Source organism: Citrus clementina, unplaced genomic scaffold (assembly GCF_000493195.1).
Source record: "Citrus clementina cultivar Clemenules unplaced genomic scaffold, Citrus_clementina_v1.0 scaffold_3, whole genome shotgun sequence".
NCBI lineage: Eukaryota > Viridiplantae > Streptophyta > Magnoliopsida > Sapindales > Rutaceae > Citrus > Citrus x clementina.
Window position 1 is genome coordinate 2,048,165 of NW_006262339.1, and position 24,345 is coordinate 2,072,509.

The 24,345-nt window shown below is 35.2% G+C and overlaps 6 protein-coding genes across 10 annotated transcripts; 3 read left to right on the forward strand and 3 right to left on the reverse strand.

Moving 5' to 3' along the window:
* The first annotated feature begins 1,754 nt into the window (after positions 1 to 1,754).
* LOC18048110 (60S ribosomal protein L34) lies at positions 1,755 to 3,477 on the forward strand. The gene is made up of 4 exons (XM_006439533.2): positions 1,755 to 1,920; positions 2,373 to 2,452; positions 3,009 to 3,118; positions 3,247 to 3,477. Exons 1-4 carry the CDS (start codon positions 1,842 to 1,844, stop codon positions 3,338 to 3,340), a joined length of 363 nt encoding a protein of 120 aa, XP_006439596.1. The 5' UTR covers positions 1,755 to 1,841; the 3' UTR covers positions 3,341 to 3,477.
* Positions 3,478 to 3,821: 344 nt separating this feature from the next.
* LOC112100343 (glutathione S-transferase U10-like) lies at positions 3,822 to 7,668 on the reverse strand. The gene is made up of 3 exons (XM_024189548.1): positions 7,351 to 7,668; positions 6,900 to 7,262; positions 3,822 to 3,845 (listed from the first exon to the last, which is right to left on the reverse strand). The coding sequence occupies exons 1-3, from the start codon at positions 7,666 to 7,668 to the stop codon at positions 3,822 to 3,824; spliced, it is 705 nt and encodes a 234-aa protein (XP_024045316.1).
* A 684-nt stretch (positions 7,669 to 8,352) lies between these two features.
* Positions 8,353 to 9,469, reverse strand: LOC18048111 (glutathione S-transferase U9). The gene is made up of 2 exons (XM_006439534.2): positions 9,125 to 9,469; positions 8,353 to 8,844 (listed from the first exon to the last, which is right to left on the reverse strand). Exons 1-2 carry the CDS (start codon positions 9,443 to 9,445, stop codon positions 8,473 to 8,475), a joined length of 693 nt encoding a protein of 230 aa, XP_006439597.2. The 5' UTR covers positions 9,446 to 9,469; the 3' UTR covers positions 8,353 to 8,472.
* Positions 9,470 to 10,022: 553 nt separating this feature from the next.
* Positions 10,023 to 13,590, reverse strand: LOC18048112 (putative pentatricopeptide repeat-containing protein At1g74580). Of its 3 annotated transcripts, none has more exons than XM_006439535.2 (3): positions 13,326 to 13,590; positions 10,419 to 13,177; positions 10,023 to 10,261 (listed from the first exon to the last, which is right to left on the reverse strand). In XM_006439535.2, the coding sequence occupies exon 2, from the start codon at positions 13,082 to 13,084 to the stop codon at positions 10,805 to 10,807; it is 2,280 nt and encodes a 759-aa protein (XP_006439598.1). In that variant the 5' UTR covers positions 13,085 to 13,177; positions 13,326 to 13,590; the 3' UTR covers positions 10,023 to 10,261; positions 10,419 to 10,804. The 3 variants fall into 3 exon arrangements, with proteins under 3 accessions (XP_006439598.1, XP_024044069.1, XP_024044070.1); XM_024188301.1 differs by having other exon boundaries at positions 10,375 to 13,177; XM_024188302.1 differs by having other exon boundaries at positions 10,375 to 13,194.
* An 899-nt stretch (positions 13,591 to 14,489) lies between these two features.
* On the forward strand, positions 14,490 to 17,263 carry LOC18048113 (activating signal cointegrator 1). Its single transcript, XM_006439536.2, has 4 exons — positions 14,490 to 14,745; positions 15,444 to 16,157; positions 16,240 to 16,338; positions 16,805 to 17,263. The coding sequence occupies exons 1-4, from the start codon at positions 14,548 to 14,550 to the stop codon at positions 17,072 to 17,074; spliced, it is 1,281 nt and encodes a 426-aa protein (XP_006439599.2). The 5' UTR covers positions 14,490 to 14,547; the 3' UTR covers positions 17,075 to 17,263.
* A 1,050-nt stretch (positions 17,264 to 18,313) lies between these two features.
* On the forward strand, positions 18,314 to 23,778 carry LOC18048114 (probable methyltransferase PMT2). 3 transcript variants are annotated; one of them, XM_006439537.2, is made up of 8 exons: positions 18,314 to 18,360; positions 18,434 to 18,590; positions 19,094 to 19,745; positions 20,070 to 20,280; positions 21,066 to 21,354; positions 22,059 to 22,448; positions 22,906 to 22,983; positions 23,226 to 23,778. In XM_006439537.2, exons 3-8 carry the CDS (start codon positions 19,101 to 19,103, stop codon positions 23,452 to 23,454), a joined length of 1,842 nt encoding a protein of 613 aa, XP_006439600.1. In that variant the 5' UTR covers positions 18,314 to 18,360; positions 18,434 to 18,590; positions 19,094 to 19,100; the 3' UTR covers positions 23,455 to 23,778. The 3 variants fall into 3 exon arrangements, with proteins under 3 accessions (XP_006439600.1, XP_024045106.1, XP_024045107.1); XM_024189338.1 differs by lacking the exon at positions 18,434 to 18,590 and having other exon boundaries at positions 18,325 to 18,364; XM_024189339.1 differs by lacking the exon at positions 18,434 to 18,590 and having other exon boundaries at positions 18,325 to 18,360.
* The last annotated feature ends 567 nt before the right edge of the window (positions 23,779 to 24,345 follow it).

A 24,345-nucleotide genomic window follows, 5' to 3' on the forward strand; every position in this document is an offset into this window, starting at 1 on the left:
CCGAAGTATGTTGCGAAGTTCAAAGTGTACGCGAGGTATGCATAGGGCTAGAAAATGTGTCTAGTGAGTGTGAGTGAGTGTGTGAGAGTATAGTAATATAAAAATAGATAGAATTTTGAGTCCTATGCAGCTTCATGTAATTTTGAACTTTGCCACTTACTTGTGCTAAGAGATCATTTTAGATTATTGTAAAGAAAGTGTAGAAAGATGCAAAATAACCTTATCTTATAATAACTTTGAAAAACGTTGAAGTAATATTCTTTAAAATTCGATTTTGATAATAAGTTTCATTCTTCATAAGGTACAACATGTATTATATAAATGCAAAAATAGTATTATTCAATTTAAATAAACACAAAACTAGCATTATTTAATTCAAATACAAAATCAGTAAATATATTATGTAATCAACATTATAATGAGTTTTTATTTTACATTTGTAAGTTTTTATTTAATTTTTTTTGTAATTTTTATTTCATTTGTTTTAGGCTTAATCTATAAAAATTAATATTTTATTTTGTATTTAATGTTGATTTATAAGTTTTATGTTATATTTGTATGTTTTTGTTTCGTTTACTAGTAAGACACCAATTTATACTCTTATAATAATTTACTTATTTTATTTTTCATTTATAACTCTTGTCTTTCACTTTCAAAATTTATATTTTATTTTACACTTAATGTTAATTTACTAATTTTATGTTATATTTGTAAGTTTTTATTTTCTTTACCAATAATACATTAATGTATTAGTTTTATATTAATTTTCTTGTTTTTTATTCTATTTTACAAGTCTTATATTTCATTTCAAAAATATATGTTTTATTCAGCAGTTAGTGTTGATTGACTACTTTTATGTTATATTTGTAAGTTTTTGATTTCTTTACTAGTAGTACATTAATTTATCATTTTTATATTAATTACTTGTTTTACCTTGTATTTACAAGTCTTATGTTTTATTTCCAAACTTTATATTTTAGTTTTCACTTAATGTTGATTTACTAATTTTATATTAATTTATTCATTTTACCTTTCGTTCACAAATTCTATATTCAATTTTTAAAATTTTTATTTAATATTTAATGTTGATTAACTACCTTTATATTATATTTGTAAGTTCTTTTTTTTGTTTACCAATTTTATACTAATTTACTTATTTTACCTTCTATTTACAAGTTTCATGTTTCTTTTCTAAAATTTATGTTTCAGTATTCAGTTAATGTTGATTTATTAGTTTTATGTTATATTTGCAAGTTTTTATTTTTTTATTAGTAATACATTAATTTACTAATTAATAAAATTATGCTTTAATTTTAAATTATCAACATTGTAATTGTTAGTGGTTGCTTTTTAGCTTAAAATATTGTTATAGTTAAATAATTAGTAGCTTAAATATAACATAATTTATTCAATTATTGACGGAAGAAGGTATTTTAATTTATTCAATATTCAGTTTAATTATTAATTATCAACTTAACTAATTAATAAAAATAAGGTAACTATTCAAGATTGATGTAACCAACTAGAAATAAAAAAATTTATTTACCAAATACGACGAGAAATAATGAATTTATTGTTATGAATAAAGTCAAGAAATTTTTTTTATAAAAGTATTCATAATTCATATAAACGGATCAGAAAACGGGTAGCTAGCGATTGATTCGGAGTTCGGACCTTAAATTAAAACATGGTGGGTCCAATAAAGGACGCAATCTAAACCGTTAAGTAGAAAGAGCCACCAGCCATTAGATCTAGGGTATTGGGGCTTTTAACTTGGTCTCTGCTCTGGAAACGAAATCCTCTGGTTGTTGCTTCGCTGGTCTCCTCGAAAGAGAGCGAAAATGGTTCAACGTCTCACATACCGCACGCGCCACAGCTATGCCACCAAGTCCAACCAGCACCGCGTCGTCAAAACCCCTGGTATCGTCCTCTATCATATTCGCTCCCTTCATTTATAGTCTTTTTGAGTTGGATCTGTGTCTTGTCACTTTTAATTATCTGATCCTTTCGTAAGAGTCGCCTGCTTAGCTTAAATATTGGATTTTTAGTTTTTCTGAAACATGACTAATATTTTTCACTGTTGTATACGGATTGATTATATTTTTAATAATCTGAAAACTAAATAATTTGATACTTTTTATGCGGGCAAATTGACTTATAGTTGACTTAGATGCTGGAAATGCTTACTTCATTGTTGTTTACAGATTGATTAAAATTTTAGTCTTTAGTCCTCAGCTGAATGTCAGTTAATATGCTTTTCTAACTTATTAGTTTGTATTTCTCATTTACGCTCTTAACGGATATTGATGAGTTCCTCTGAGATCAATGCTCTGTTTATATTTATGATTTTTGCTTGTCTTCATGTAACTTAGGGGGGAAGCTGGTTTACCAGAGCACCAAGAAGAGAGCAAGTGGGCCTAAGTGTCCTGTCACTGGAAAAAGGATCCAAGGAGTATGATTTCATATTTTTCATATTTGTCTAAGTTGCTGATGTTTTGTGAGACTACACTCTACAACTTTTCATATCACATTGATGATTAAGTCTCTAAGGATTCTAGTTTTAAATGTGGTCTTTCTTGTATTGTCCATACTGTTGATTGCTGGTAAAAATAAAACACTGTTCCAGTTCAGCATTTTTTTTTGTTATACTTGAATGTGCAAATGGGAAGCCTTATTTTGGTTGAATAATTTATGGTGATGCTCTCTTGTTTGTTCAAGTATCATATTTCCGGAATGGCATCCAGTACTGGTACGGCGAGTCTGACGTATTTTTGCTGTTTTACAAATGAATTTTATTTTATGCACCTTTGATTCTATGATGGTTTAACTTCTGTTGTTATACTTCTTCTTGAGATTGATTGTGGAGCTCGATCATGTGTTTAATTAAGACTTTAGATTGTGTGGGACTCAAGCTGTGAGTCTAGTGCTTCAGGAATTGATAGTTGACTATGTAACTTGAACCATATCCATGGGCATTCATTCTTTGTAAATGTTGGATGTAACTGCAGATTCCTCACTTGAGACCTGCTGAGTACAAGAGGTCTAGACTATCTCGAAATAGGAGGACTGTCAACCGTGCCTATGGGGGTGTATTATCTGGAGGTGCTGTCAGGGAGAGGTATGCTTCAACTTTTAAAATCTAACAATGTTTAACCTGGATTTAACCATAAGCATTCATAGTTTAACAATGTTTCTCTTTTTGGTAGCTTATTGATTTAAACTTTGAAATGACAATTATTTTTGTAGGATTATCCGGGCCTTTTTGGTGGAGGAGCAGAAGATTGTCAAGAAAGTGCTGAAGATTCAGAAGGCCAAAGAAAAGCTAGCATCTAAGAGTTAAATTGAGACAGCAGCTTTTGTTTTGCAGTTTTAATTTTCTTATGAAATTTTGACTTGTATGAATTATTTACAATGGCATTTTGTGCCGTTCTATTTAAACGTGAATGAGCATTTGGTTTTTGCTTGGATGTTTCTTTACCCATTTGATGATGTGAATTCTTTTTCCAATTATCTCTGTCTGGTATTCAATCATTCCTTTAAACAACCGACCTTGTGAATGATGCTCATTCCACTTACGTCACACCCAAGAATTTCACTTTTTTTTTAAAATATAAAATTGATTTGTCAGCAGAAGGGGAAGGAAGGAATTGCTTCTTTTTCGTTCTTTCTAGTTGAGTTTCAGTGTCTGTAGAAGACTATTCTTAGTTATCCTAGCAAAAAGCAACATTAAACGAAGAATATAGGCACAATATCTTATTTGAAAAACCACACCAAGTAACAGAAGGGAGGGAAAATAGAGTTGGCTTGAAAATACAGATTAACTAGCAGACCCGAGACTCTTTTGTCTTTTTTTTTTTTTGAAAAGGAATCATAACCTTCATTCATTAGAAGACTGGAACAAATACCAGATATTTTCTGGAAATGGGTTCTTACATATGACAGACTCCTCACAACCTAGAGCTAATCTAGCTAAAGAGTGTGCAATGGAATTACAATGTCTTGGAGTATATTGGACTTTAACATTACAAAAAACCTTGACTAGCTCTTGAATTTCCGATATCACCCAGAAGACTTCAGATCTATTACTCTTCTTGTTGTTGAGCAGATCCGAAACACCTTGAGAATCAGTTTCCACTATGATCGAAGCCATAGTAATAGATCTTGCAACCTGCAGACCCCATTCTACGGCCTCCGCCTCAGCAAAGATTATATCTCCATAAAACTTAGATGGCTTTACTGCAGCAGCAACCACACTCCCATTAAAGTCTCTTAGGACAATTCCCAATCCTGCAACTTGTTTCTCAATCTTTGTGGCTGCATCTACATTAATTTTAATCCATCCTTGTGGGGGTGGTTTCCACCGCTGCTGCTTAACTGTTATCTTGCTCTCCAAGTGTGATGAGCTGGGAATTTTGACTCGTTTATAAGAGTCCAATACTGCCTCAGCTTTTGCCATGGAAACCAGAGGGTCCACCTTCTTTCCTTCGAAAAGAAAAAGGTTCCTTGCATGCCAAATTGACCAAAAACAAGCCACCAACAATTCAAAATCTGTTCGATTTAGCATTTCTGTCATACCTTGCAGCACATACGACATACTTTGCTCTGCAAATGTGTAGACCTTATCCGCACAAGAGACCATTTTCCATACCTTCCTGGCCATTTTGCAATCCACCAAGGCATGAGAAATGCTTTCCATAGTCTTTTTACACAACTGACAAGTAGGATCTGAGATCACTTTTTTGCTCCAAAGATTCTCAGCTGATGGCAACAAATTCCGGACAGCTCTCCACATGAAGATTTTAATTTTTTCAGGCAGCAAACAAGTCCAGATAACCTTCCATATACTTGGATCCGTAACTGAGCAACTAGGGGAGTCCTGGAATTTTATTTGCTGAGCAATCCGATATCCACTTTTGACAGTATAATTGCCTTGCTTATCATAATGCCACATAATCTGATCTGGCTTTGGTCTTCGCGGAAGAGGAATGCTGGTAATTAATTCTGCATCTTCCTTTATAAAATGTTGGAACACTTTAATCACATTCCAGTTTTGGTTAGAATCAATCAACTCAGATACCACAGCCTCATTTGGGATAGTTGGAGAGGAGATTGGTCTGAACGTTTCTGGTCTTGGGATCCAGTTGCTGTTGTGAACTTGCACTTTGTTCCCTGAACCAATCCTCCATCTGCTGCCCTTTTGGATTACAGTTCTCCCCCACAAAATACTTTTCCAGATATACGAAGGATTTGACCCCAGTTTTGCCTGCAAGAAGTCAGATTGCTTGAAGTATCTTGCTTGCAAAACTCGGGCTGCTAAAGAATCTGGAAACTGCAAAATCCTCCATCCTTGTTTGGCTACTAGAGCATGATTGAAGCACGAGAACTCCTTGAATCCCATTCCACCTCTGCATTTTGCTTTACTAATCCTCTCCCACTTAGCCCAATGAATGCCTCTCTTATCATCCTGAGATCCCCACCAAAATCTAGCAATAATTTTCTGCACATCTTCACACAGCCCCAAGGGAATTTTGAACACGCTCATGGCATAAGTTGGAATAGCTTGTGCTATTGTTTTGATGAGGACCTCTTTACCACCACTAGAGAAGTGTTTGTGCTGCCAATTCGAAATCTTACTCTTCACTCTGAGCTTTAAATCATCAAAAAAATTCCTTTTGTTTCTTCCAACCATGGATGGCAGCCCTAGATATTTTTCGTGCCTGGAAACGACCTTCAACTGAAAGATTTCTTTAATGGCAGCCACTTGATCAGCTTTGGTCTTGCCACTGAAAAACATTGAGGATTTGTCTAGGTTGAAAAGTTGTCCCGAAGCCATGCTGTAACAGTCAAAGATTGCCTTGAGGTGCTTACAATCATCTATTGTTGCCCTCGTGAAAATTAGACTATCATCTGCAAACAACAAGTGGGATACCGTGATGGTGTTCCCAAACCTCACTCCATGTATAAGATTCTGGTTTTCTGCCTGCATTAGTAAGCTGGAGAACACCTCAGCACACAAAATAAAAAGATATGGAGACAACGGACAACCTTGCCTAAGTCCTCTTTGAGGTCGTATCAACCCTTTTGCAACCCCATTAATAAGGACTGAAAAGGATGCGGTGGTAATACATCTCATAACTAGATCAACCCAACCAGAGGAAAATCCTAGCCTAAGCATTGTAGCTTTTACAAAAGACCACTCCACTCGATCATAGGCTTTGCTAATGTCTAATTTTAGAGCCACTAGACCATTTCTCTTTCCTTTGCTATGACGAATTTTATGAAGGCATTCATACCCAATGATAACATTGTCAGTGATGAGTCTATTGGGAATAAAAGCACTTTGAGTGGGGGATATGATCGTATTGAGTAATTGTTTAAGTCTATTTGCAATGGTTTTTGCCACTAACCTATAGATTACATTACAAAGACTTATGGGTCTGTATTCCGTCACTTTCCTTGGTTTCTCAACTTTAGGAATGAGTGCAATATATGTGTGATTGAGTGGAGCAAGAGTACCTTTCTCGTTGAGCACATGAAGGCATGCAGTGATCACCCTTTCACGAACAGTTTCCCAATGCTTTTGAAAAAACACCGCTGGCAGTCCATCAGGTCCAGGGGCTTTGGTGGGGCACATCTGCGCCAAGGCTGTTGTTATCTCATCTTCGGTAAAGGGCTGTTGAAGCTCTTCATTCATTTCATCCGAAACTTTTGGAACTAGACTTGCCAGGGCAGCTTCTAGTTGGTCATGAGAAGGATTCGAAGACTTAAAAAGCCCTTCAAAATAGTCACAAAACTCCTTCTCTACTTCTCTTTCATCCTTGATCCAGTTGCCTTGATCAGTTTCAATTCCTCTGATCTTATTCTTTCTTTTTCTGGAGGAGGCTTTTGAACGGAAAAACTTTGTGTTCTTGTCTTATGAAGTGAAGAAAACCGATGATCTTGTCATACGGAGGAGTATTCTCCTTCACTACAGGATGCTTGTTCAACTTCTCAACCCATGAGGACAAGAAGGGGTGTCTCTCTGGATCCAAAATCTTGACACCATTACCAAGGACTTCTTCAGAAGCTTTGTGGGTACTCAGTACTGCACACACCACGATATCCAGCAGTCCGAAATTCTGGCCATCAATTTTCGGAGCTTCCTCAGAAAATAATCCTTTCATTCCCTCTTCTAACACGTTGATTTTCTCATGCGTTTCCTCAATTGCTTTTTCTTGTGCTTCCCCTGATGTCATGAACGCTTTACCCATAGCTTCAAACACCTGTACGTATGCATAAGATTGTTAAGTTAATCTACGCTAAGACTCATACGCCAATTTTTTTTTTTTTTTGTGGTCATTTTGTTATTACCTGTTGGATGAAACCAGCCCAGAATCGAATTTGAGCTCTCCGATAGGGGTCTTCTGGCAGGAATCGAGGAGCATTTTTCCAGGTCTCGTCGATGTATTCCAGGATGATGGACGACTCTGGTATTGGTTTTCCATTGTGAACAAGCACAGGGATCTTCTTGTGAACAGGATTGTATTGGAGAAGCAATGGGCTCTTGTTGCTCAAATCTTCTTCTAAGTAGTCATAGGGAATGCCTTTAACTCTGAGGGCTAATTCAACCCTCTTAGAGTAAGTGCTAATCCACGTCCCATGTAGCTTAACTTTGTTTTCTTCTTCCATCCCTCTCTTTTTGCCTAGTTCTGCTTGCCTTTTGATGAGTTACATTATTCTGAAACGTTTGAAATAGAGTTGCAGTGCGTGCCATTAATTATTAAAAATTTTTCTTGTTAGTTACTGCATCGACATTCAAATGTATGACATTGAATGAAAGATTTATATATTTGTTTATTTACTTTGTCGGTTTTGGTCTGATCTGATTCATCTGTACGTTTGAGTAAGAAACTTTTAGAAAACTTGAACGACAAGGACTTGATACTAATCCCAAACCTTTAACCGTGTATAAAATTATTTTATATATAGAGAATTAGCTTTAGACTTTAGTTGCACCAAGTGTTAAGAAATTTAAGAAATAAATAGAGCTTTTTAATTCCAAAGCTCTCTTTAAAATTTCAGTGAGATGATTCATCATGTTGGTATCACAAGTCTTATATTTTACTTTGAATCTTGAATTAGAAAAGGGTTTATTATTAAAGCGATTGCGGTAGAAATGACGCAAGTGCTGGCGATTAAGTAGAGGAAAGTCCACGGAGGGAACATATTCAAATAACATAAGAAACAAATGAACGAATGAGTTTTTAATGACATTTTATTTTTAGTCTAGACAAAGAATAAAGCTGTAGAAAAAAATGCAAGTAAAAGAATTTTTTGAAATTGATTTTCATTAACAAGTCGAGATGGCCTAATATGCCTTATTAGTATTACAACAAAGCCACACCAAACCAAGAAAACACAAGCGGAGAAACAGATACTGCTGGAAAAGACTAAAGAGCAAACATACATGACGAGAACACCAATGGATATAACTTAACTAGAAGGCTTGAGATCATTTTGTTTGATAAATTGAAGAAGAGCAACGAGCTTGTCATGGGGAGGGAGCACTCCTTTCACAAGAGGTATCTCGTTCAACTTTTGAACCCAGGAGAACAACAATGGATACTTCTCAGGATCCAAGACCTTCAAACCGAAAACTTCTTCATGAGCTTTGTAGGGACCGAATGTTGCAGTCACCAAAATGTCCAATACTCCGAAATTATTGCCATCAACTTCAGGAACGCCCTCTGGTAGCAGTTCTTTCATTCCTTTTTCCAACACGTTCATCTTCTCAAAAACTTCCTCAACTGCCTTCTCTTGTTCCTCCCCATTACTTGAAATCAATTTATAAAAAGACCCAAATAACTGCATGCAGTTAAATTTAATCCATGTTTAAAAACATTATCATGTATATGATTTGTACTTGACGACAAGCTTTTTGATATTTTTGCCTTTTACTACTTATCTGACTAATAATTTTTCCTGAAACTTTCCCAGGAAAAATTATTCCACCCGCAAAACAATTACTTTTATTTCTCTCACTTTGTTAAAGTTTTGACGGAGTAACGGGAATGTTATGGAAACTGCATAAAATAAATGACAAAAAGCTGGAAATATGGCAATCACACTTCTTTCAAACTTTTACCTGTTGTTGAATGAAGCTGGCCCAGAATCGAATTTGAGCTCTCTGGTAGGGATCCTGAGGCAGGAGTCGAGGACCATTTTGCCAGGTCTCATCAATATATTCCAGGATGATATATGACTCAGTTATGGGTTTTCCGTTGTGAACAAGCACAGGGACCTTCTTGTAAACAGAATTATATTGGAGAAGCAATGGGCTCTTGTTCCTCAAATCTTCTTCTATGTACTCATATGGGATGCCTTTAACCCTGAGGGCTAATTCAACCCTCTTAGAGTAAGTACTCGCCCACATCCCGTGGAGTTTAACTTCGTTTTCTCCTTCCATTTCACTTGTTTTCTCCTCGATTTGTTACCAGTTCATGCCTGTGAAGCCCTTTATATGGATAAAAATTTCGACTGTTAATTAAATTATTTCCCTTTTGTCTGCCAACAAATGGAGGGTTGTTGACTGTTGATGAAATAGTTGACAATAATTGATATTTTAAGACATAAATATTAGTGAGGGTTCTCGAATTCCTTGGCCAGATATCAAATCGTGATATCCAATGCGTTGGTTTCCACGAAAGAATTGGTCAACAGTATATGTCATGCTATCACTATACACTGTCTTTTAATGAACATTATTTTTGCATAATTCATATTGACTCAATGCTTCTTGTTTGAACTTTTGAAGCATCGCAATTGGCAAAGATCCGGCAATATTTGCCGGTTAACTTATGAAATATTTGTGCTTTGATCTGATTTGATTTCTAGGCACACTTTAAAAAGATTTATTCAAAGATTTAGCGAACTTTGATGAAAAGGATTGATGATGATACCAACCATGGATTATACTTTTATTTTCAAATGAAAGATTAGTTCCACCACCACCAAACATCAAAATATAGAAATGCTCTTAAAAATATCTTATTCATAAAGCTACTCTGTTTTCAGATAAGTAGCATGTATTGTGATTACTGTACATCAAAGTATTCGAGGCAACAAAGTTAAACATTACGGCAGTGACAGTGAAAAAAATTACACTTCTTTTTGGAGTTTTGGAAGGAAAATCTCATGTATACTAGTCTGGGACTGATTCTAACCTCATACTGCGATTGAACTGTGAGAATCATCTCACAGTTTGAAAATTGAAATCTTCAACCTGGAAACACACATGAGGCAACAGGTTAGATATATGAATTCATCATAAGATCACAAAATACTTATGTTTGAACAACAAAGAAACGTCAGCATGCATGAGCTAGGAATCAGTACCAATAATTATTCTGGCTCAGAACTTCCTTTTTAGTAAATTTTACCTAATTACTTCACCCAATTCTGGTTTTCATGAAATCCCTTCGTTCAATTTCTAGAGCATCTGACAGTTAGAGAACAGAAAAACACATATAAAGCCAGATAAATTCCAAAAAAAGGACAGCCTGTACTTTCTGCCTAGTCAAGCATCTGGAATTACCCCTGCAACAAGATAAGTCACAAACACAAAGGCTGAGGAAAATTTACAGTAAAAGAGGTGAGAAATAAATAAGTGTGAAACTACTGTGTTTTCTGCAGTAACTTCCTTTCAAATGCTACTTGCGCCAGCTATCTGTCAGCTCTTGAACAGAGGCTTCTCACAAATTTTCATAATTAACCCACTAGCAGTTTGTCAACATACTGTAAACACTTTCTGAAATCTCAAGAATGCCTACTTGGAAGCTTTCTTTTTCAGTAACTTTTTATCTCTGATGCCATCAAATAGAAGTTCGTAGGCATAGTAAGTTATATGACTTTTCTTCAACAAGTCTTCCACGACAATCTTTGGAGATGCTACTTCCCTTTTATCAGCTTCAAAAATTGTGTTTACAACCTCAGGGACAACACCTTTCTGTACCATGAGGTGGACGATACCAACCGCCTCATGAACTCTATGATCCACACAAAGGCAGTTTATGACCCGGCCAATTGTTGACAGTGAGGGAATGAATCCTTTATCAATATTTTCCAGAAGTAAACAATAACCAGAATTGATGCCACCTGTTTTGCAGAAGCTATCAATCATGATGCGATACGTGTAATTGTCTGGAGGACATCCTTTTTCACTCATCTCATAGAAAAGCTTTTCTGCCATGTAAAAGTTTAGCTTTTCAGAAAAAGCATTGATCATAATATTGTAGGTGGCAGTTGTATGAGAAATCTTGTATTGATCTTCCATTCTTCTAAATAGCTGGTATGCACCATCCAGGTCCCCACTATTGCAAAACCCATTTATCAATGTCCCAAAAGCAACAGTATCCAGAGTCAAACCCTTGTTTTCCATTTCCTCAAGCAAGTTAAAAGCTTCAGTAATTTTATGTGCTTTGCACAGGCTCTCCCCAAGTATACTGTATGTTATTATGTTAGGAACACACCGCTTCTCGATCATCGTTTTAAAAGTTTCCATCACATCCTCAGATTTTGCAGCCTTGCATAGCCCATTTAATAAAGAATTATATGTGATCACATCAGGAGTAACACCATGGCTCCACATAGTATTTAGAATCTCGATTGCAATCTCCATTTTCAATTGTTTACAGTAACCATCAATCAAAGTATTGAAGGTAAAAATGTCCGGAATGTAGCCTTTGGAAATTGCATCATTTACAAGGTTATTGGCATCAGAGACACAACCCATCTTGCATAATCCATTTATAACTATATTGTAAGTCCACATATCGGGGCAGCAACCAGATTCTGACATCTCATTCATCAGCTGTAGAGCCTGCAAAATAAGTCCCTGCTGGGACAACCCCTTGATTAATGTGTTATATAGAACAATGCTAGGCTTCAATCCTTTTTCCAGAGCCTTTACATAGACAGCCATAGCACGGTCTACGTCACCATCCTGGCATAAGCCATTAATTAGGGAACAATAAGTGAACTCATCAGGCACAAATCCCTTGAAGATTGCATCATTGAGAATCTTATCAGCACTTGAAATCATACCAGCTTTGCAATATCCATCAATAACAGCATTGTAACTAAATCCATCAGGCTCCAATCCTTCATTCACCATTTTATGCAGATAGTACTCTGCTTCCACAACCTTAGAGTTCTTGCACAACCCACAAATTAACGTGTTGTAAGTGACAACATCAGGGGTTAAATCTTCCCTTCCCAGGCTATCTAACAAACTGATAGCCTCACTAATTGCACCCTTTCTGCAAAGCCCCTGAATAAACATATTGAATGTAAACAAGTTTGGGGACACTCCCCTCTTCAGAACCTTATTGAACAGTTTTTCACTTTCTCGGACATTCCCCTTCTTGCAGAGAGTGTGTATAAGCTTATTAAATGTCGCAATATCAGGAGAAATCCCCATCCCAAGCATCTCATCAAACAATTCATATGCCTCCACATTATGATTCTCCTCATAAAACCCAGCTATTAACGTACAATATGCAACCGCATTGGGCTCAAACCCTTGGGAAGGCATGTTCTTAAGAAGCCTCAGAGCAACATGAGGTCTCCTGGTTCTACAAAAAGACTTTATCCGAATCACAAATGTGTACACATCAGGAACAATCCCTTTATTCCTCATTCTCATATATACTTTATGCACCTGACTGAAATAACCATACTCCACCAAGATATTCATGATTGTATTGTAAGATAAAACCGTCGGCTCACAATTATAAAAGTCCATCCTCTCAAAAACATCAACAGCTTCTTGAACCTTCCCTCTACGACCATAATTCCTCATGACTCCAATATGCACTCCCTCAAGCAAACTGTCATCGACATCCATTCGCATCTCCAGTAGTAGATTTTCCATTTCCTCGAAATTGCCATGAAAACCAAGCTTATCAATCATGTATTTATAAGTTAACAAAGTGTGCTTAAAACCATCTTCTCTTTTCACTGAATTGAACATTTCAAGTGCCATTAAAGGGTTCTTTTGGTGTTTTACCACTGCAGCTACATGTTTAGGCAGTACTGATCGACCCATTAACCAAACAAAAATGGCATCAACCCAGTTCAGTTTTGAAGCTGCTTAACACTTCCTTTTCACTTGCCTCAAGGTTTAGACCACCACAAGACCCTATCATTCAATTTACACTTTAGACAACACTAGAGAAAATAAATTATTCAATAAACACGTCATTCTGCTGAAGTCAGCTAATTGATTGAAAGCAAAAAAACATAAAGGGAACATGAATTAAAAAATAGCAACTTTAAAGAAGAATTACCTCATTGAAGCATGAAAGAAACGGTGCCGTTTGATAGTTGTCGATCGGACTCAAAAATCTGCAAAGCTGTTTTTACTTTAGTCGAGTAAAGGTACCTTTTGGTCCATTTTACGCAGTGTATATATCTCGTCTCTTCACTGAACTGGTCGGACTGTGCCTTGATGAACCAGCGTTTTGCAGTTGTAATTTCACTCTGTATTGCGGGTATTTTGGTCACACGGTATTAAACTAAGGATCCCATCACTCTGTATTGATGGTATCCAAAAAGCGCGATGGACGATGGTTTCTAAAAAGCGCTATTTTTGTAAGATATTATTATTTTAGTATTAAAGTTATTATGACATGTCATATCATATTATAATTTATTAAAAAATATAATTTATTATTAAATATTTGTGTCCTTATCAATATAACACCCTTTTATTGAAAAAATATTAATACTTATCAATATAACACCCTTTTATTGAAAAAATATTAATATTTAATTGAAAATGAGTTAAAAGTTGATTTTTATCTATGAGAATAAAATATAATTTTATCTTTTAAAAAAAATAATGAATAAAAATAAAATTTAAAAAATAATTGAAAATTATAATTAATAAAAAATAATGAATAATATGTAGAATTATGACAAACGACATAGTACTTCAAAATTACTATTATAATTTATGAAATTGAAGTATTAATCACAATTAAAAATAATAACAATTTAATTAAGAAAAAATTAATGAGAGAGAAGGACTGATTTTAGGGTTATCAATTTCTTAGTTCTTTAATTATTTTTCTTGAAATTTTTTACTTTGCTTTATTGTTTATTTTACATTTGCAACGTAATGTTTTGGCTTTAATAGAAAATGTAAAACATCAATAATTTTTTATGTTTTTACTAGAAGGATAGTAAATTGGTAACGATATAAACATTTAATAATAAAAAATATTTTTCAATTAATTATGAATTTTTTAATAAATTATGATACTAACATGATATGTTAAAATAATATCTTTTTTTATAAAACCAGTTTATACTAAATGGATACTTTAAATTAATAAAAATAAATTATATGGGTTAAGTGATATTTAATTCAATTAATCTTATCATACCACATTAATTTTTATAAAATAAATTTATATAAAAATTTATGGTTATATCATTACTCTTTATAAAATAATTTGCAGCGATGGTTTCTAAAAAGCGCTATTTTTGCAAAACCCAAAAATATAAATGAGGGCTCTACTCTTTTCATTCACAGAGACAGCGAGAAAGCAAGAAAGAATGGAGACAGCGGGAGAATGGTTAGAGAAGGCGTTGGTGGATCTGTGCAAGCGAATTGAGAGTTTGGATTTGGACGGAGAGGTCATATCGGGTTTAGTCTCTTATTGTGAACTCGCTCAGGCCCTTGATGCTAAAGAGTATCTCGACGTAATTATCTTTTTCTCTCTTTTTATTTGCTTAATATACTCTGTTAATTTTTGTTTTGGTTCAGGGATATTTTTTTTCCCCTGAAAAAAGGTTTGTACGGCAGTGATGAATTTTGGGATTGAGGTTTATATGGTAGTTCTTGCCTTCTTTGAATTGAGTACTAGTTTTTGAGAATCTAATGTCAAGTGCCAAATCTTATTGAGCATTTAAATCTTGTTCGCCAATTGTATCTCTCTTATTTCATTTTGACTAGCCAGACACTCATGCTGTGTAAACTTTCAAATGGGTATTTAATTTTACTAACTTTGTTAAGCATATAAGGATTCAGGGAAGCTATCTACAGAGGTTACTTCTGCAACATTTTTTTTTTTGGTTTGGAAGTTGGAGCTTTAAAGTTTAAATGTAGTATATGTAATCCAATGTAAGCAGTCATTTTATCACATACTTTCTGCTAGAAGTTTAAATGGATACATATTAGCGGATAAAAAGGAATTCAATGGTTGGTGCATGAATATCATTAAGAGAAAGTCATGTTGCTTAATGGAGATTATGCTGCCGTGAATTCCAAGATCACGGGTCGATGTTGGGATTGATATCTGTCCCTTTTTTCTATAATCCTTCTTGATTGCTATACCTGCAAGTTTTTTGGGCAATTGCTATAGAGACACTTGCATATCTTGATTCATTTTGATTTGCAGAACATTATCGGCCAAGAAGTGGGCAAAAGTGTGATTGAGGAATATCTTCGACGGAGAGGTCTCACAGACATCTGCAGCAGCACAACGAATGTTCCAACTTCAAAATTACAAGCATATGTTAAACCACGCTCTGATGAAGGGTTGGCCAGTGGAACCAAGAAACCATCTAAAACTCCTAAAGAGTTTACCGGCACCGGTCATCAGGCTGAACTCAAAAAGGTCATGGTCCCTAGTTATCAGGTTGAACCTAAAAAAGATGCTGTTTCCAGTCATAATGAAAACCTGGCTGAGAGCAGTGAGTCAAGAACCATGAATAGAGGAAACCAAAGTAATAACAGAAAGAAGAAAGCTGGGAAAGTTATTTCACTTGCAGAGGCTGCTAAAGGGTCAATTGTATTCCAACAGGGCAAACCATGCTCATGCCAGGCACGTCAACACAGATTGATCAGCAATTGTTTGTCCTGTGGCAAGATAGTTTGTGAACAAGAGGGGGAGGGACCTTGCCAGTTTTGTGGTGCCCTCGTGCTAAAGGAAGGTAGCACGTACGCTGGTCTGGAAGAAGGTTTTGCTCCCCTGTCGGATGCTGAAGCAGCAGCTGAGGCTTACACAAAGAGGCTTGTTGATTACGACCGAAACGCTGCAGCACGTACAACAGTAATTGATGACCAAAGTGATTACTACGAGATTGAGGGGAATAGCTGGCTTTCAAAGGAGGTATTTAGTTGCTAGCATATAGTTGTTTTGGATTGCTTGCATGTGATTAAATCTAATCTTTTTATTGATGTTTTGCTTACAGGAGAAGGAACTTATAAAGAAGAAACAGGAGGAGGTTGCGGAAGCTGAACAGGCAAAACGAAATAAAGTGGTTGTGACTTTTGATTTGGTTGGCCGCAAGGTATCAACTTTTTGCCGAATAGCCACAATTTCTTCCTATATATTTTCTTCTGTTATTGTGTAATGACTTATCTAACACAAAGAACCTTGATCGGCTGAGCATCCTTGATGATGCTTTTTTAAGCTGTTGTCGTTCTTTTGTTATACAATTTCATATGTTTTGTTAATGGCGTTGCCTCCTTCGCCATATTTCTCTTGGATCACACGAATCCATCCATCCTCCTACCTGCATGCACAAGGAAGAAACCCTTTTGTCCCTCTATCCTTCTCTTGCTGTACTTGGAACTTTTTGTTGTTATATCTGATTGGTTAGTAGTAGCCAAAGATGCTTTTTAAAGGTAATCTTTTGCATGCTTTTTTCACAATGGTACTGCTATATCGCTCTTACCACCAGTTAGCACATGTTCTTGATTGTATGTTTATAGGTTTGTCCATTGTTGGAATATAAGTTAACAATTCTTTTTCAGGTCATGTTGAATGAAGATGATGTTTCTGAACTGGAAACAGAGAACAGCATTTTTTCACAGCCTGCTGATGAAAGAGAAGTGAACCGGATTAAACCCAACCCAACTCTCAGAGTACAACCAATCTTTATTGACCCAGGCCTTAGCAAGAAGCCTGCGAAGGGAAAACAGACAAACAGGTGCCTTACAAATGGCCTGCGCTTGGAGATAACTGGAAGAGTGCAGCATGACAACAACGAGTTGAAGAATTTGATGATTGACAACCAGTCATGATGAACAGGATACATGACAAGTTTTGGCAAGGGCCATGAGATCTGCAAATGGAAGATGTGTGCTCAATGTCCTCTAAACTTTATTTCTATTCCATGCTTTAATTAGAGGGCAAGGCACTGGTTTGTAGTGGATTGAATATTCTTCTTCATATTAGATCTTGTTTGGAATTGAGAAGCTACAACTGTTGTGGAAATTAACTGTAATTATGAAACAAAAATTAATAATACATAGTAAATATAAATTTTAAATAATAATTTTGATAAAATCATATTAATATACCTTCCAAGTTATAGTAGTTAGTGTTTATCAAATATTTTAGTGCTATAACTTTTAAGTTATGACTGTCCAACTTTAATTTTAAACGCACCCTTAGTGTTATTGTGAACAAGAATGAAATAGAGTAGCAGGAGTATAAAAAATATACTCTTATATGCGGTAATTTGTCTCATCTACATCCTTGTTGTTTGTTAGTTAAACCACCATACAACCATCTGTAACAGCATCTCCAAAAGACTCTTTAATTTTTACTCTTTAAATATCAATTTGCTTACTGATGTGGCAAATAAATGGATGGAAAAATACAATTTCTTCCAAAAAACTCATTAAATAAAAATACGTTAACATTATTTTAATCAAATCTTTCCCACTATTAAATTGAATTGCTGTTATGTTTTTAAAAGGAAATATAAATAATAATTATTTCAGTCTTATCTTTTTAATAAATAATAATAAAATATTAATAGAAGAGGTAGAAACTCACTCAACAATATTAAAGAGTGAAAAATAAATCTTATTTAAAAAATATAAATTAACGTGTCTTTTGGAGTGTTTAATATTCATATAACTCTTTAAATAAAAAGTAAAATTTTTTTGGAGATGCTCTACGAAGTTGGTAACCAAATTACCTTAGCAGTGTTAGCAATAAAATGTTTTAAAATTTGAAAGCTATTTCCGTGAAAATGAATTTGCAATCGAAACCGCAAAATTCAGTTAGTGGAGATGGCCCAAGGTCTAAGGCCGTAAGGGGCGTGGGTTAAAAATCCCACCCCCCACAAGCGACAATAGTTTTTATTATTTATGATTATTTTTGGAAATAAATAAATTAATTATTCAATTATTTTATTGTTTTCGGGTGCGAAATACGACCAAATCCTAACGAACAACTGAAAATGAAGTGGCGGGATCTGATTGGAGAAGACATAAACAACTAAACTTCGTGTTTTTTTTTTTTTTTCCCCTCGAAAACAACCGATCGAAAGTGGAAAACAAGGCAAAACTCCCGTCCCGTGAGTACGATTCTTTAAATTCTTTTAATCATTGTAAATTCGTAATCATATATATGTTCTGTTTTATCCACAGCGATTCCACGTGCGCATTTCCGCACCGCACTGCGCTGCACACAATCGGAAACTCGTTACCTTCGCTTTGGCTTTGGCTTTGGCTTTGGCTTTCGCGCGCATGAATTTTGATTGATCAATTATGTCTTACAAGTCTTTTATGTGATTTGGTCCTTAAAGTAAGAATTTTATCTTCAGTTCAGATCTCTATTTCAGTGATTTGTTACTTGTATGTATTTTTGACGCTGCCGTTTCGTTGTCTGGTCGTTTGAATTTGATTCTCTGTAAACTTAAAATGTTTGTTCAATTTCATTATGCATCTACTGAACAACTCTTTTAATTAAGCTAGATTTTTGTGTTACACTTAGTTATATTTACAAAACTTTATTTTATGTATTTTGCTCATAATTTTTGAATTTGCAATGTATGAAGACTCGTTGATTTAAGCTATAGTTTTGTTTTTCACTTTGTTATAATCATAAAATTCTTCATTTTGTGAGTGAAAAAATCGGAGGCAGAATTTAGATTGCTTAAATATCATTGGTTTCAACGTTGACCTACATTGGTTGTTTTTGGTTTTGGGAATAGGTGTCATTTTTTGTTTACTTCGATATTGTTCAAATTTGCGTCGCGCATTTATTTAATTATTTTTAATAATTGTAATGGCAACAAAAATTTTCAGGTGAGTCATGGCAACGAAAGGAAACTCTGGAGAGAATAGAACTAGGGGATCTATGTCATTGTTCATTGTAGTTGGTTTATGTTGTTTCTTTTATATCTTGGGTGCTTGGCAGCGAAGTGGTTTCGGGAAAGGTGACAGCATAGCCTTAGAGATCACCAAAAAGACAGACTGCAGTATCCTCAGCAATCTGAATTATGAGACCCATCATGGTGGTGATGCTGGGACAGTTGATGATTCAGAATCAAATTTCCAAGAGTTTAAGCCTTGTGATGATCGGTATATTGATTACACACCATGTCAAGATCAAATGAGGGCAATGTTATTCCCCCGAAAAAATATGAACTACAGGGAACGGCATTGTCCACCTCCAGATGAGAAGCTGCATTGTCTTATTCCAGCTCCCAAAGGCTATGCAACCCCATTTCGATGGCCAAAAAGTCGTGATTACGTACCCTATGCAAATGCACCTTATAAGAGCTTGACAGTTGAGAAGGCAGTTCAGAACTGGATTCAATATGAAGGCAATGTCTTTAGATTCCCAGGTGGAGGAACTCAGTTCCCTCATGGGGCAGATGCATATATAGAAGAACTTGCATCTGTGATTCCAATGGACAGTGGGATGGTTAGAACTGCATTGGATACTGGATGTGGGGTAAGTTCAATTCAATGAAAGGTTTCCATGTTTGTGTAATGTCTTTTTTTCTTTAACATTTTTCACCACAGTCCCTGCAACTATACATATACAAATTCTCTCGTCTCTTTTTGAGGTATTACACTTGTTTCCCTTTCATGTCCTTGTCTATGTTTCATCTAGTGCTTGCTTATTCAAATTCTTGCCTAAAATATGTATGAACCTCTTCTTGTGATCATAGGATTGGCATTTTTAATCTAATTTTGTCTTCTTCCCCGTCTTTAGTCTATGCTTATGCAAGAATATATGTTTTAGTTGATAGATTGTCCTTTTGGTATTGAATAGGTTGCAAGCTGGGGTGCATACCTATTTAAAAAGAATGTCATAACAATGTCGTTTGCACCAAGAGACTCTCATGAAGCACAAGTTCAATTTGCTCTGGAAAGAGGTGTGCCAGCAGTTATCGGCGTTCTTGGAACCATAAAGCTACCATATCCTTCTAGAGCTTTTGACATGGCTCATTGTTCTCGATGCTTGATTCCTTGGAGTGCAAATGGTGAGTACAGTTTATTCGGACATTAACACGTTAAATGGATGTTAAGCAAACCCAGGCTATGTGAATAAAATACACAGTACCTGATGCAGAACTGAAAATCTCTGCTCTGAAGGATCTTAAATTCAGTGCCATAACTTGGATTTTAGGAATACAGGTTTATGTAAATAGGTTTGTGATCTCTCGGAAATCTTCTGAGGAGAAATGGTTCAATGCTTTGGGATAGCTAGGTGCTGGAAACAATGGTTCAGTTAGTAGAAACTTAGAAATGAAGATATGAAGAAGAAAAGAAAAGCAAACAACTTGGCAATGACACCTAGTTTCTGATGAGGTTTCACCTGGGAAAGAAAGTCCACATGTTAAGATAGTTTCAGAAAGCTTATTAAACCTTGGTCATTGTTTTATTTTTTATTCATAGGCTTGTTTTTTTTAAAAAAAGAAAATGTAGACTGGTAAAACTGTAAATAACTCCAGCTGACCTATCTTGTTCAAATAAGCAACTGACTGCTAGTTTGAACTTAGGCTGGCTTGAGGCAAATTAAACTCTGGAAAACCCAAGCTAAAATAACACGTGGGATTTTCTTGTTTCTATGTAAGTTGGGATTTTTTAGAGGACAAGGATACTTGTTCTTTTGGATTGATTTTGTTTCTTTTGTTTTCCTGTGTTGGCTTGCTACATTTTTAGCCTCCTGGGAGATTATATTATTGTGTCCAATGTTTCTGTTTCCCTATGTTTTGATTTATGAAGAACATTACTTTTAGGTACATTATGGAAATCTTCTCTGCAGATGGAATGTACATGATGGAAATTGATCGAGTTCTTAGACCAGGCGGTTACTGGGTGCTTTCTGGTCCTCCGATTAACTGGAGGACTAATTACCAAGCATGGCAGCGCCCCATAAAAGAACTTGAGGAAGAACAAAGAAAGATTGAAGAGATTGCCAAACTTCTCTGTTGGGAGAAGAAGCATGAGAAGGGTGAAACTGCCATCTGGCAGAAAAGAATAAATTATGATTATTGCCAAGAGCAAGATACTCAACCAACCATGTGTGAATCCACAGATGCAGAAGATGTCTGGTATAGTCCTTTATTCACCTTTTTCCATGTTTAGTGATCAACACATTTTACTTAATTATCAATGATCACTTAACGACTGTCTAAAGAAATTGAATAACCTGCCAAACCAGAAGACACTGATGAAAATTAATATGAATAGTTGTTAATGATCACTTTCTGTATGTTGCTACTTCTGATTGTATCAGCATTCAAGTTTCATGTTTTGGTATCATGCAGTGTTTACACCCTCTATGATGTTTTTTCATTTCAGTAGCCAACCATTATTTGCTTTTTCTTTTTTGCCCAAGTCTGTAAAGATGAGTGTAGAAAAGGTTAGATCAAGTTGTTTGTTGCATTTAGGGTTTCACTATAACGTGCATTTCCTGGTTTATTGGTAAACTGGTGAGCATTAGAGCTGGCCCCATGCCCTGTGAGTATCTATTTTGTGCAAAATACTAATAAGATAGGGCTGTAACCAAAAGATTTCCAAGACCCTACTCGGGCTGTATCACATCAGATATTGAATTACTGAATTTATATAGGGCTCAACTGTGGATCGGTTTTTGTCGGGAGGGGGGAAAAAGAAACTCATTAATCGCAAAGAGAATGTATTTACCTGATCAATTATGCCAAGTTACCTGGTGGTTTTTACCTTGCTGTTCCTTGCCAAATTTAGGTGTATCTTCTGATCTTGCTGCAAAATATCATCTTCTGACTGTGTGTAGGTACAAGAAGATGGAGGCATGTGTAACTCCTTATCCTGAGACTACTGGGCCGGATAAAGTTGTTGGTGGAACATGGAAATCGTTTCCAGAAAGACTCAATGCTGTTCCCTTCAGAATATCTAGTGGATCAATAAAAGGAATAGGTGTTGAGGCCTACCAGGAGGACAATAGGTCATGGAAGAAGCATGTGAATTCATATAAGAGGATTAACAAAATCCTTGACTCAGGGAGGTATCGCAACATAATGGATATGAATGCTGGTTTGGGAAGTTTTGCTGCTGCCATTGAGTCTCCGAAATTGTGGGTCATGAATGTTATGCCTAACATAGCTGAAAAAGACACTCTGGGTGTTATATATGAGCGTGGATTGATCGGAATATATCATGACTGGTAACCTCTGAACTTTATGGTTTTCCACTTCTCAGCTGGCATAATTTCTATGGATATTAAGGGTTTTCAACTGTTTATTCCTAATCCAGCTTTGATATGTCTTAATCTATAAACTAAATTGCTGCTATTTCCTTCATGCACACTACAAACCTCTAGGATATAGCTTCAGCTCCTGCTGCCCACTCATATTTTTTAGTTCCATGACTATTGCGTTGGTAGGCTGGTAGCTGACTTTGCTTATGGTTAAGCATGTAGTTATGGCTATTTTTGTGCCAGGTTTCTTTATGCAATTACTTTAAAGAAAATTTCAGGAGAAAAAATAATATGGGTGGCTTTTTTTTTTTTCTTTTGGGGGCAGCTTGTTGAAGTTTTTACCTTTGGCTTTGGCTTTGGCATATATCTTTTTTTATATCTACGACTTTTTCTTTGTCTAATAATTATTATTTTGTTGGGCCAGGTGTGAAGCATTTTCCACATACCCCAGGACATATGACCTTATTCATGCAAATGGTGTCTTCACCTTGTATAAGGATAAGTCAGTCTCTGTTGACACTATATCTTCCTCTTTTCTAATAGAAATTAAGGCTTTTGATTTATTGTTTTTAAAAGTGAGCTTTAGTGGTACAGGTATTGAGCATTGAATTAACTTATTTTAAGTACCATCTTATATTTTTAGGTTGGATTTCTTGATTAACTACTACTCTCTTTTTCTCCTATTTTTTGGGGCCAGTTAACTACTTTTTAAGGCTTTCCTGTATCAATATGTAACTTGTGCAGGTGTAATGCTGAAGACATTCTTCTGGAGATGGATCGTATTTTGCGGCCTGAAGGAGCAGTCATTATTCGTGACCAGGCGGATGTGCTAGTCAAGGTGAGAAAAATTGTGGGAGGAATGAGGTGGAATACAAAAATCATTGATCATGAAGACGGCCCTCTTGTCACAGAAAAGATATTGTTTGCTGTCAAGCGATACTGGGTTACGGAAAATGTAACATCCTCACCGTGACCAAGAAGTAAAGGGAACTCTGGTGTGTTTGCAGCAGAAAATGAAAATGATACTACTCTGACTCAGTCCGAAGAGTTTTCTTCGTCAAACACGAGTGTCGCAGCCTGTACCAAGCCTGGGACATGGCTTATACTAAATTTAATGTCTCAAAGTCCATGTTCTTTGAGGTAGTTATAGAGTATATAGACGGGATATATCAGTTCAGAGAGAATCATGGTATTAATTTCTTTTCTTTTATTCATTTATTTATGTATATCTCTCAGCTATTTAGGTTTTTAAACTTCAGGCTTTGGAAATCCAGTCTGCTGTTGTCTGTAAACATACTTAGAGATCTTTCCTATTCCTTAATTTATTGAATTCCATTAATTTATTTGTTTACTTGTTATAAGCAGCTATTAAATAAGTTATCACATCTTTTTAAAGTTTTTATTATAATATTAATATTTTAACAAAAAGATAATTATATCTTATTTTTTCATAAACTCAAATATGTAAATAAAATGCAATTTAAACTTATATTTATTTTTATCATTTTATAGTAAAACAATACTTTTGTGATAAAATTTTACTAAATGCATGTAGTATATGTTTCAAACTCACAACAGTTATAATATAGTTTATTAAACACCAAATTATTTTTTTTAATAAGCATTTTTTTTTAGTCCGTACAGTAGAAGTAGGTTAAGTCATCAATCACCACAATTCTAAACTGACCCTTAACAATATGAAATTATTCGCAATATGCTGTTTAGCCAATTTTATATCATTAGTTATAGATTTAGAGTACATTTATTGATTGCAGTATAATATTTTTTTAATGCAAATATCTTCATTTTTTAAAATGTATATTCAATTTAAGTGTATACAACGTAATCATACCCTCAATAGTAA

Coding starts and splice junctions, on each gene's coding strand:
- LOC112100343 (XM_024189548.1), bottom strand. CDS start 7,668: ATGGAAGAAGAAAACAAAGTTAAGCTACATGGGACGTGGATTAGCACT. Junction 7,263..7,350: donor GGGCTGGTTTCATCCAACAG/GTAATAACAAAA, acceptor GCATACGTACAG/GTGTTTGAAGCTATGGGTAA. Junction 3,846..6,899: donor TCATAAGACAAGAACACAAA/GTTTTTCCGTTC, acceptor AAAAAAAAAAAG/ACAAAAGAGTCTCGGGTCTG.
- LOC18048113 (XM_006439536.2), top strand. CDS start 14,548: ATGAGGGCTCTACTCTTTTCATTCACAGAGACAGCGAGAAAGCAAGAA. Junction 14,746..15,443: donor ATGCTAAAGAGTATCTCGAC/GTAATTATCTTT, acceptor TTTGATTTGCAG/AACATTATCGGCCAAGAAGT. Junction 16,158..16,239: donor ATAGCTGGCTTTCAAAGGAG/GTATTTAGTTGC, acceptor TTTTGCTTACAG/GAGAAGGAACTTATAAAGAA.
- LOC18048112 (XM_006439535.2), bottom strand. CDS start 13,084: ATGGGTCGATCAGTACTGCCTAAACATGTAGCTGCAGTGGTAAAACAC.
- LOC18048110 (XM_006439533.2), top strand. CDS start 1,842: ATGGTTCAACGTCTCACATACCGCACGCGCCACAGCTATGCCACCAAG. Junction 2,453..3,008: donor CTGGAAAAAGGATCCAAGGA/GTATGATTTCAT, acceptor ATGTAACTGCAG/ATTCCTCACTTGAGACCTGC. Junction 3,119..3,246: donor GGAGGTGCTGTCAGGGAGAG/GTATGCTTCAAC, acceptor TTATTTTTGTAG/GATTATCCGGGCCTTTTTGG.
- LOC18048111 (XM_006439534.2), bottom strand. CDS start 9,445: ATGGAAGGAGAAAACGAAGTTAAACTCCACGGGATGTGGGCGAGTACT. Junction 8,845..9,124: donor CCAGCTTCATTCAACAACAG/GTAAAAGTTTGA, acceptor AACTGCATGCAG/TTATTTGGGTCTTTTTATAA.
- LOC18048114 (XM_006439537.2), top strand. CDS start 19,101: ATGGCAACGAAAGGAAACTCTGGAGAGAATAGAACTAGGGGATCTATG. Junction 19,746..20,069: donor CATTGGATACTGGATGTGGG/GTAAGTTCAATT, acceptor GGTATTGAATAG/GTTGCAAGCTGGGGTGCATA. Junction 22,984..23,225: donor TTCACCTTGTATAAGGATAA/GTCAGTCTCTGT, acceptor TAACTTGTGCAG/GTGTAATGCTGAAGACATTC.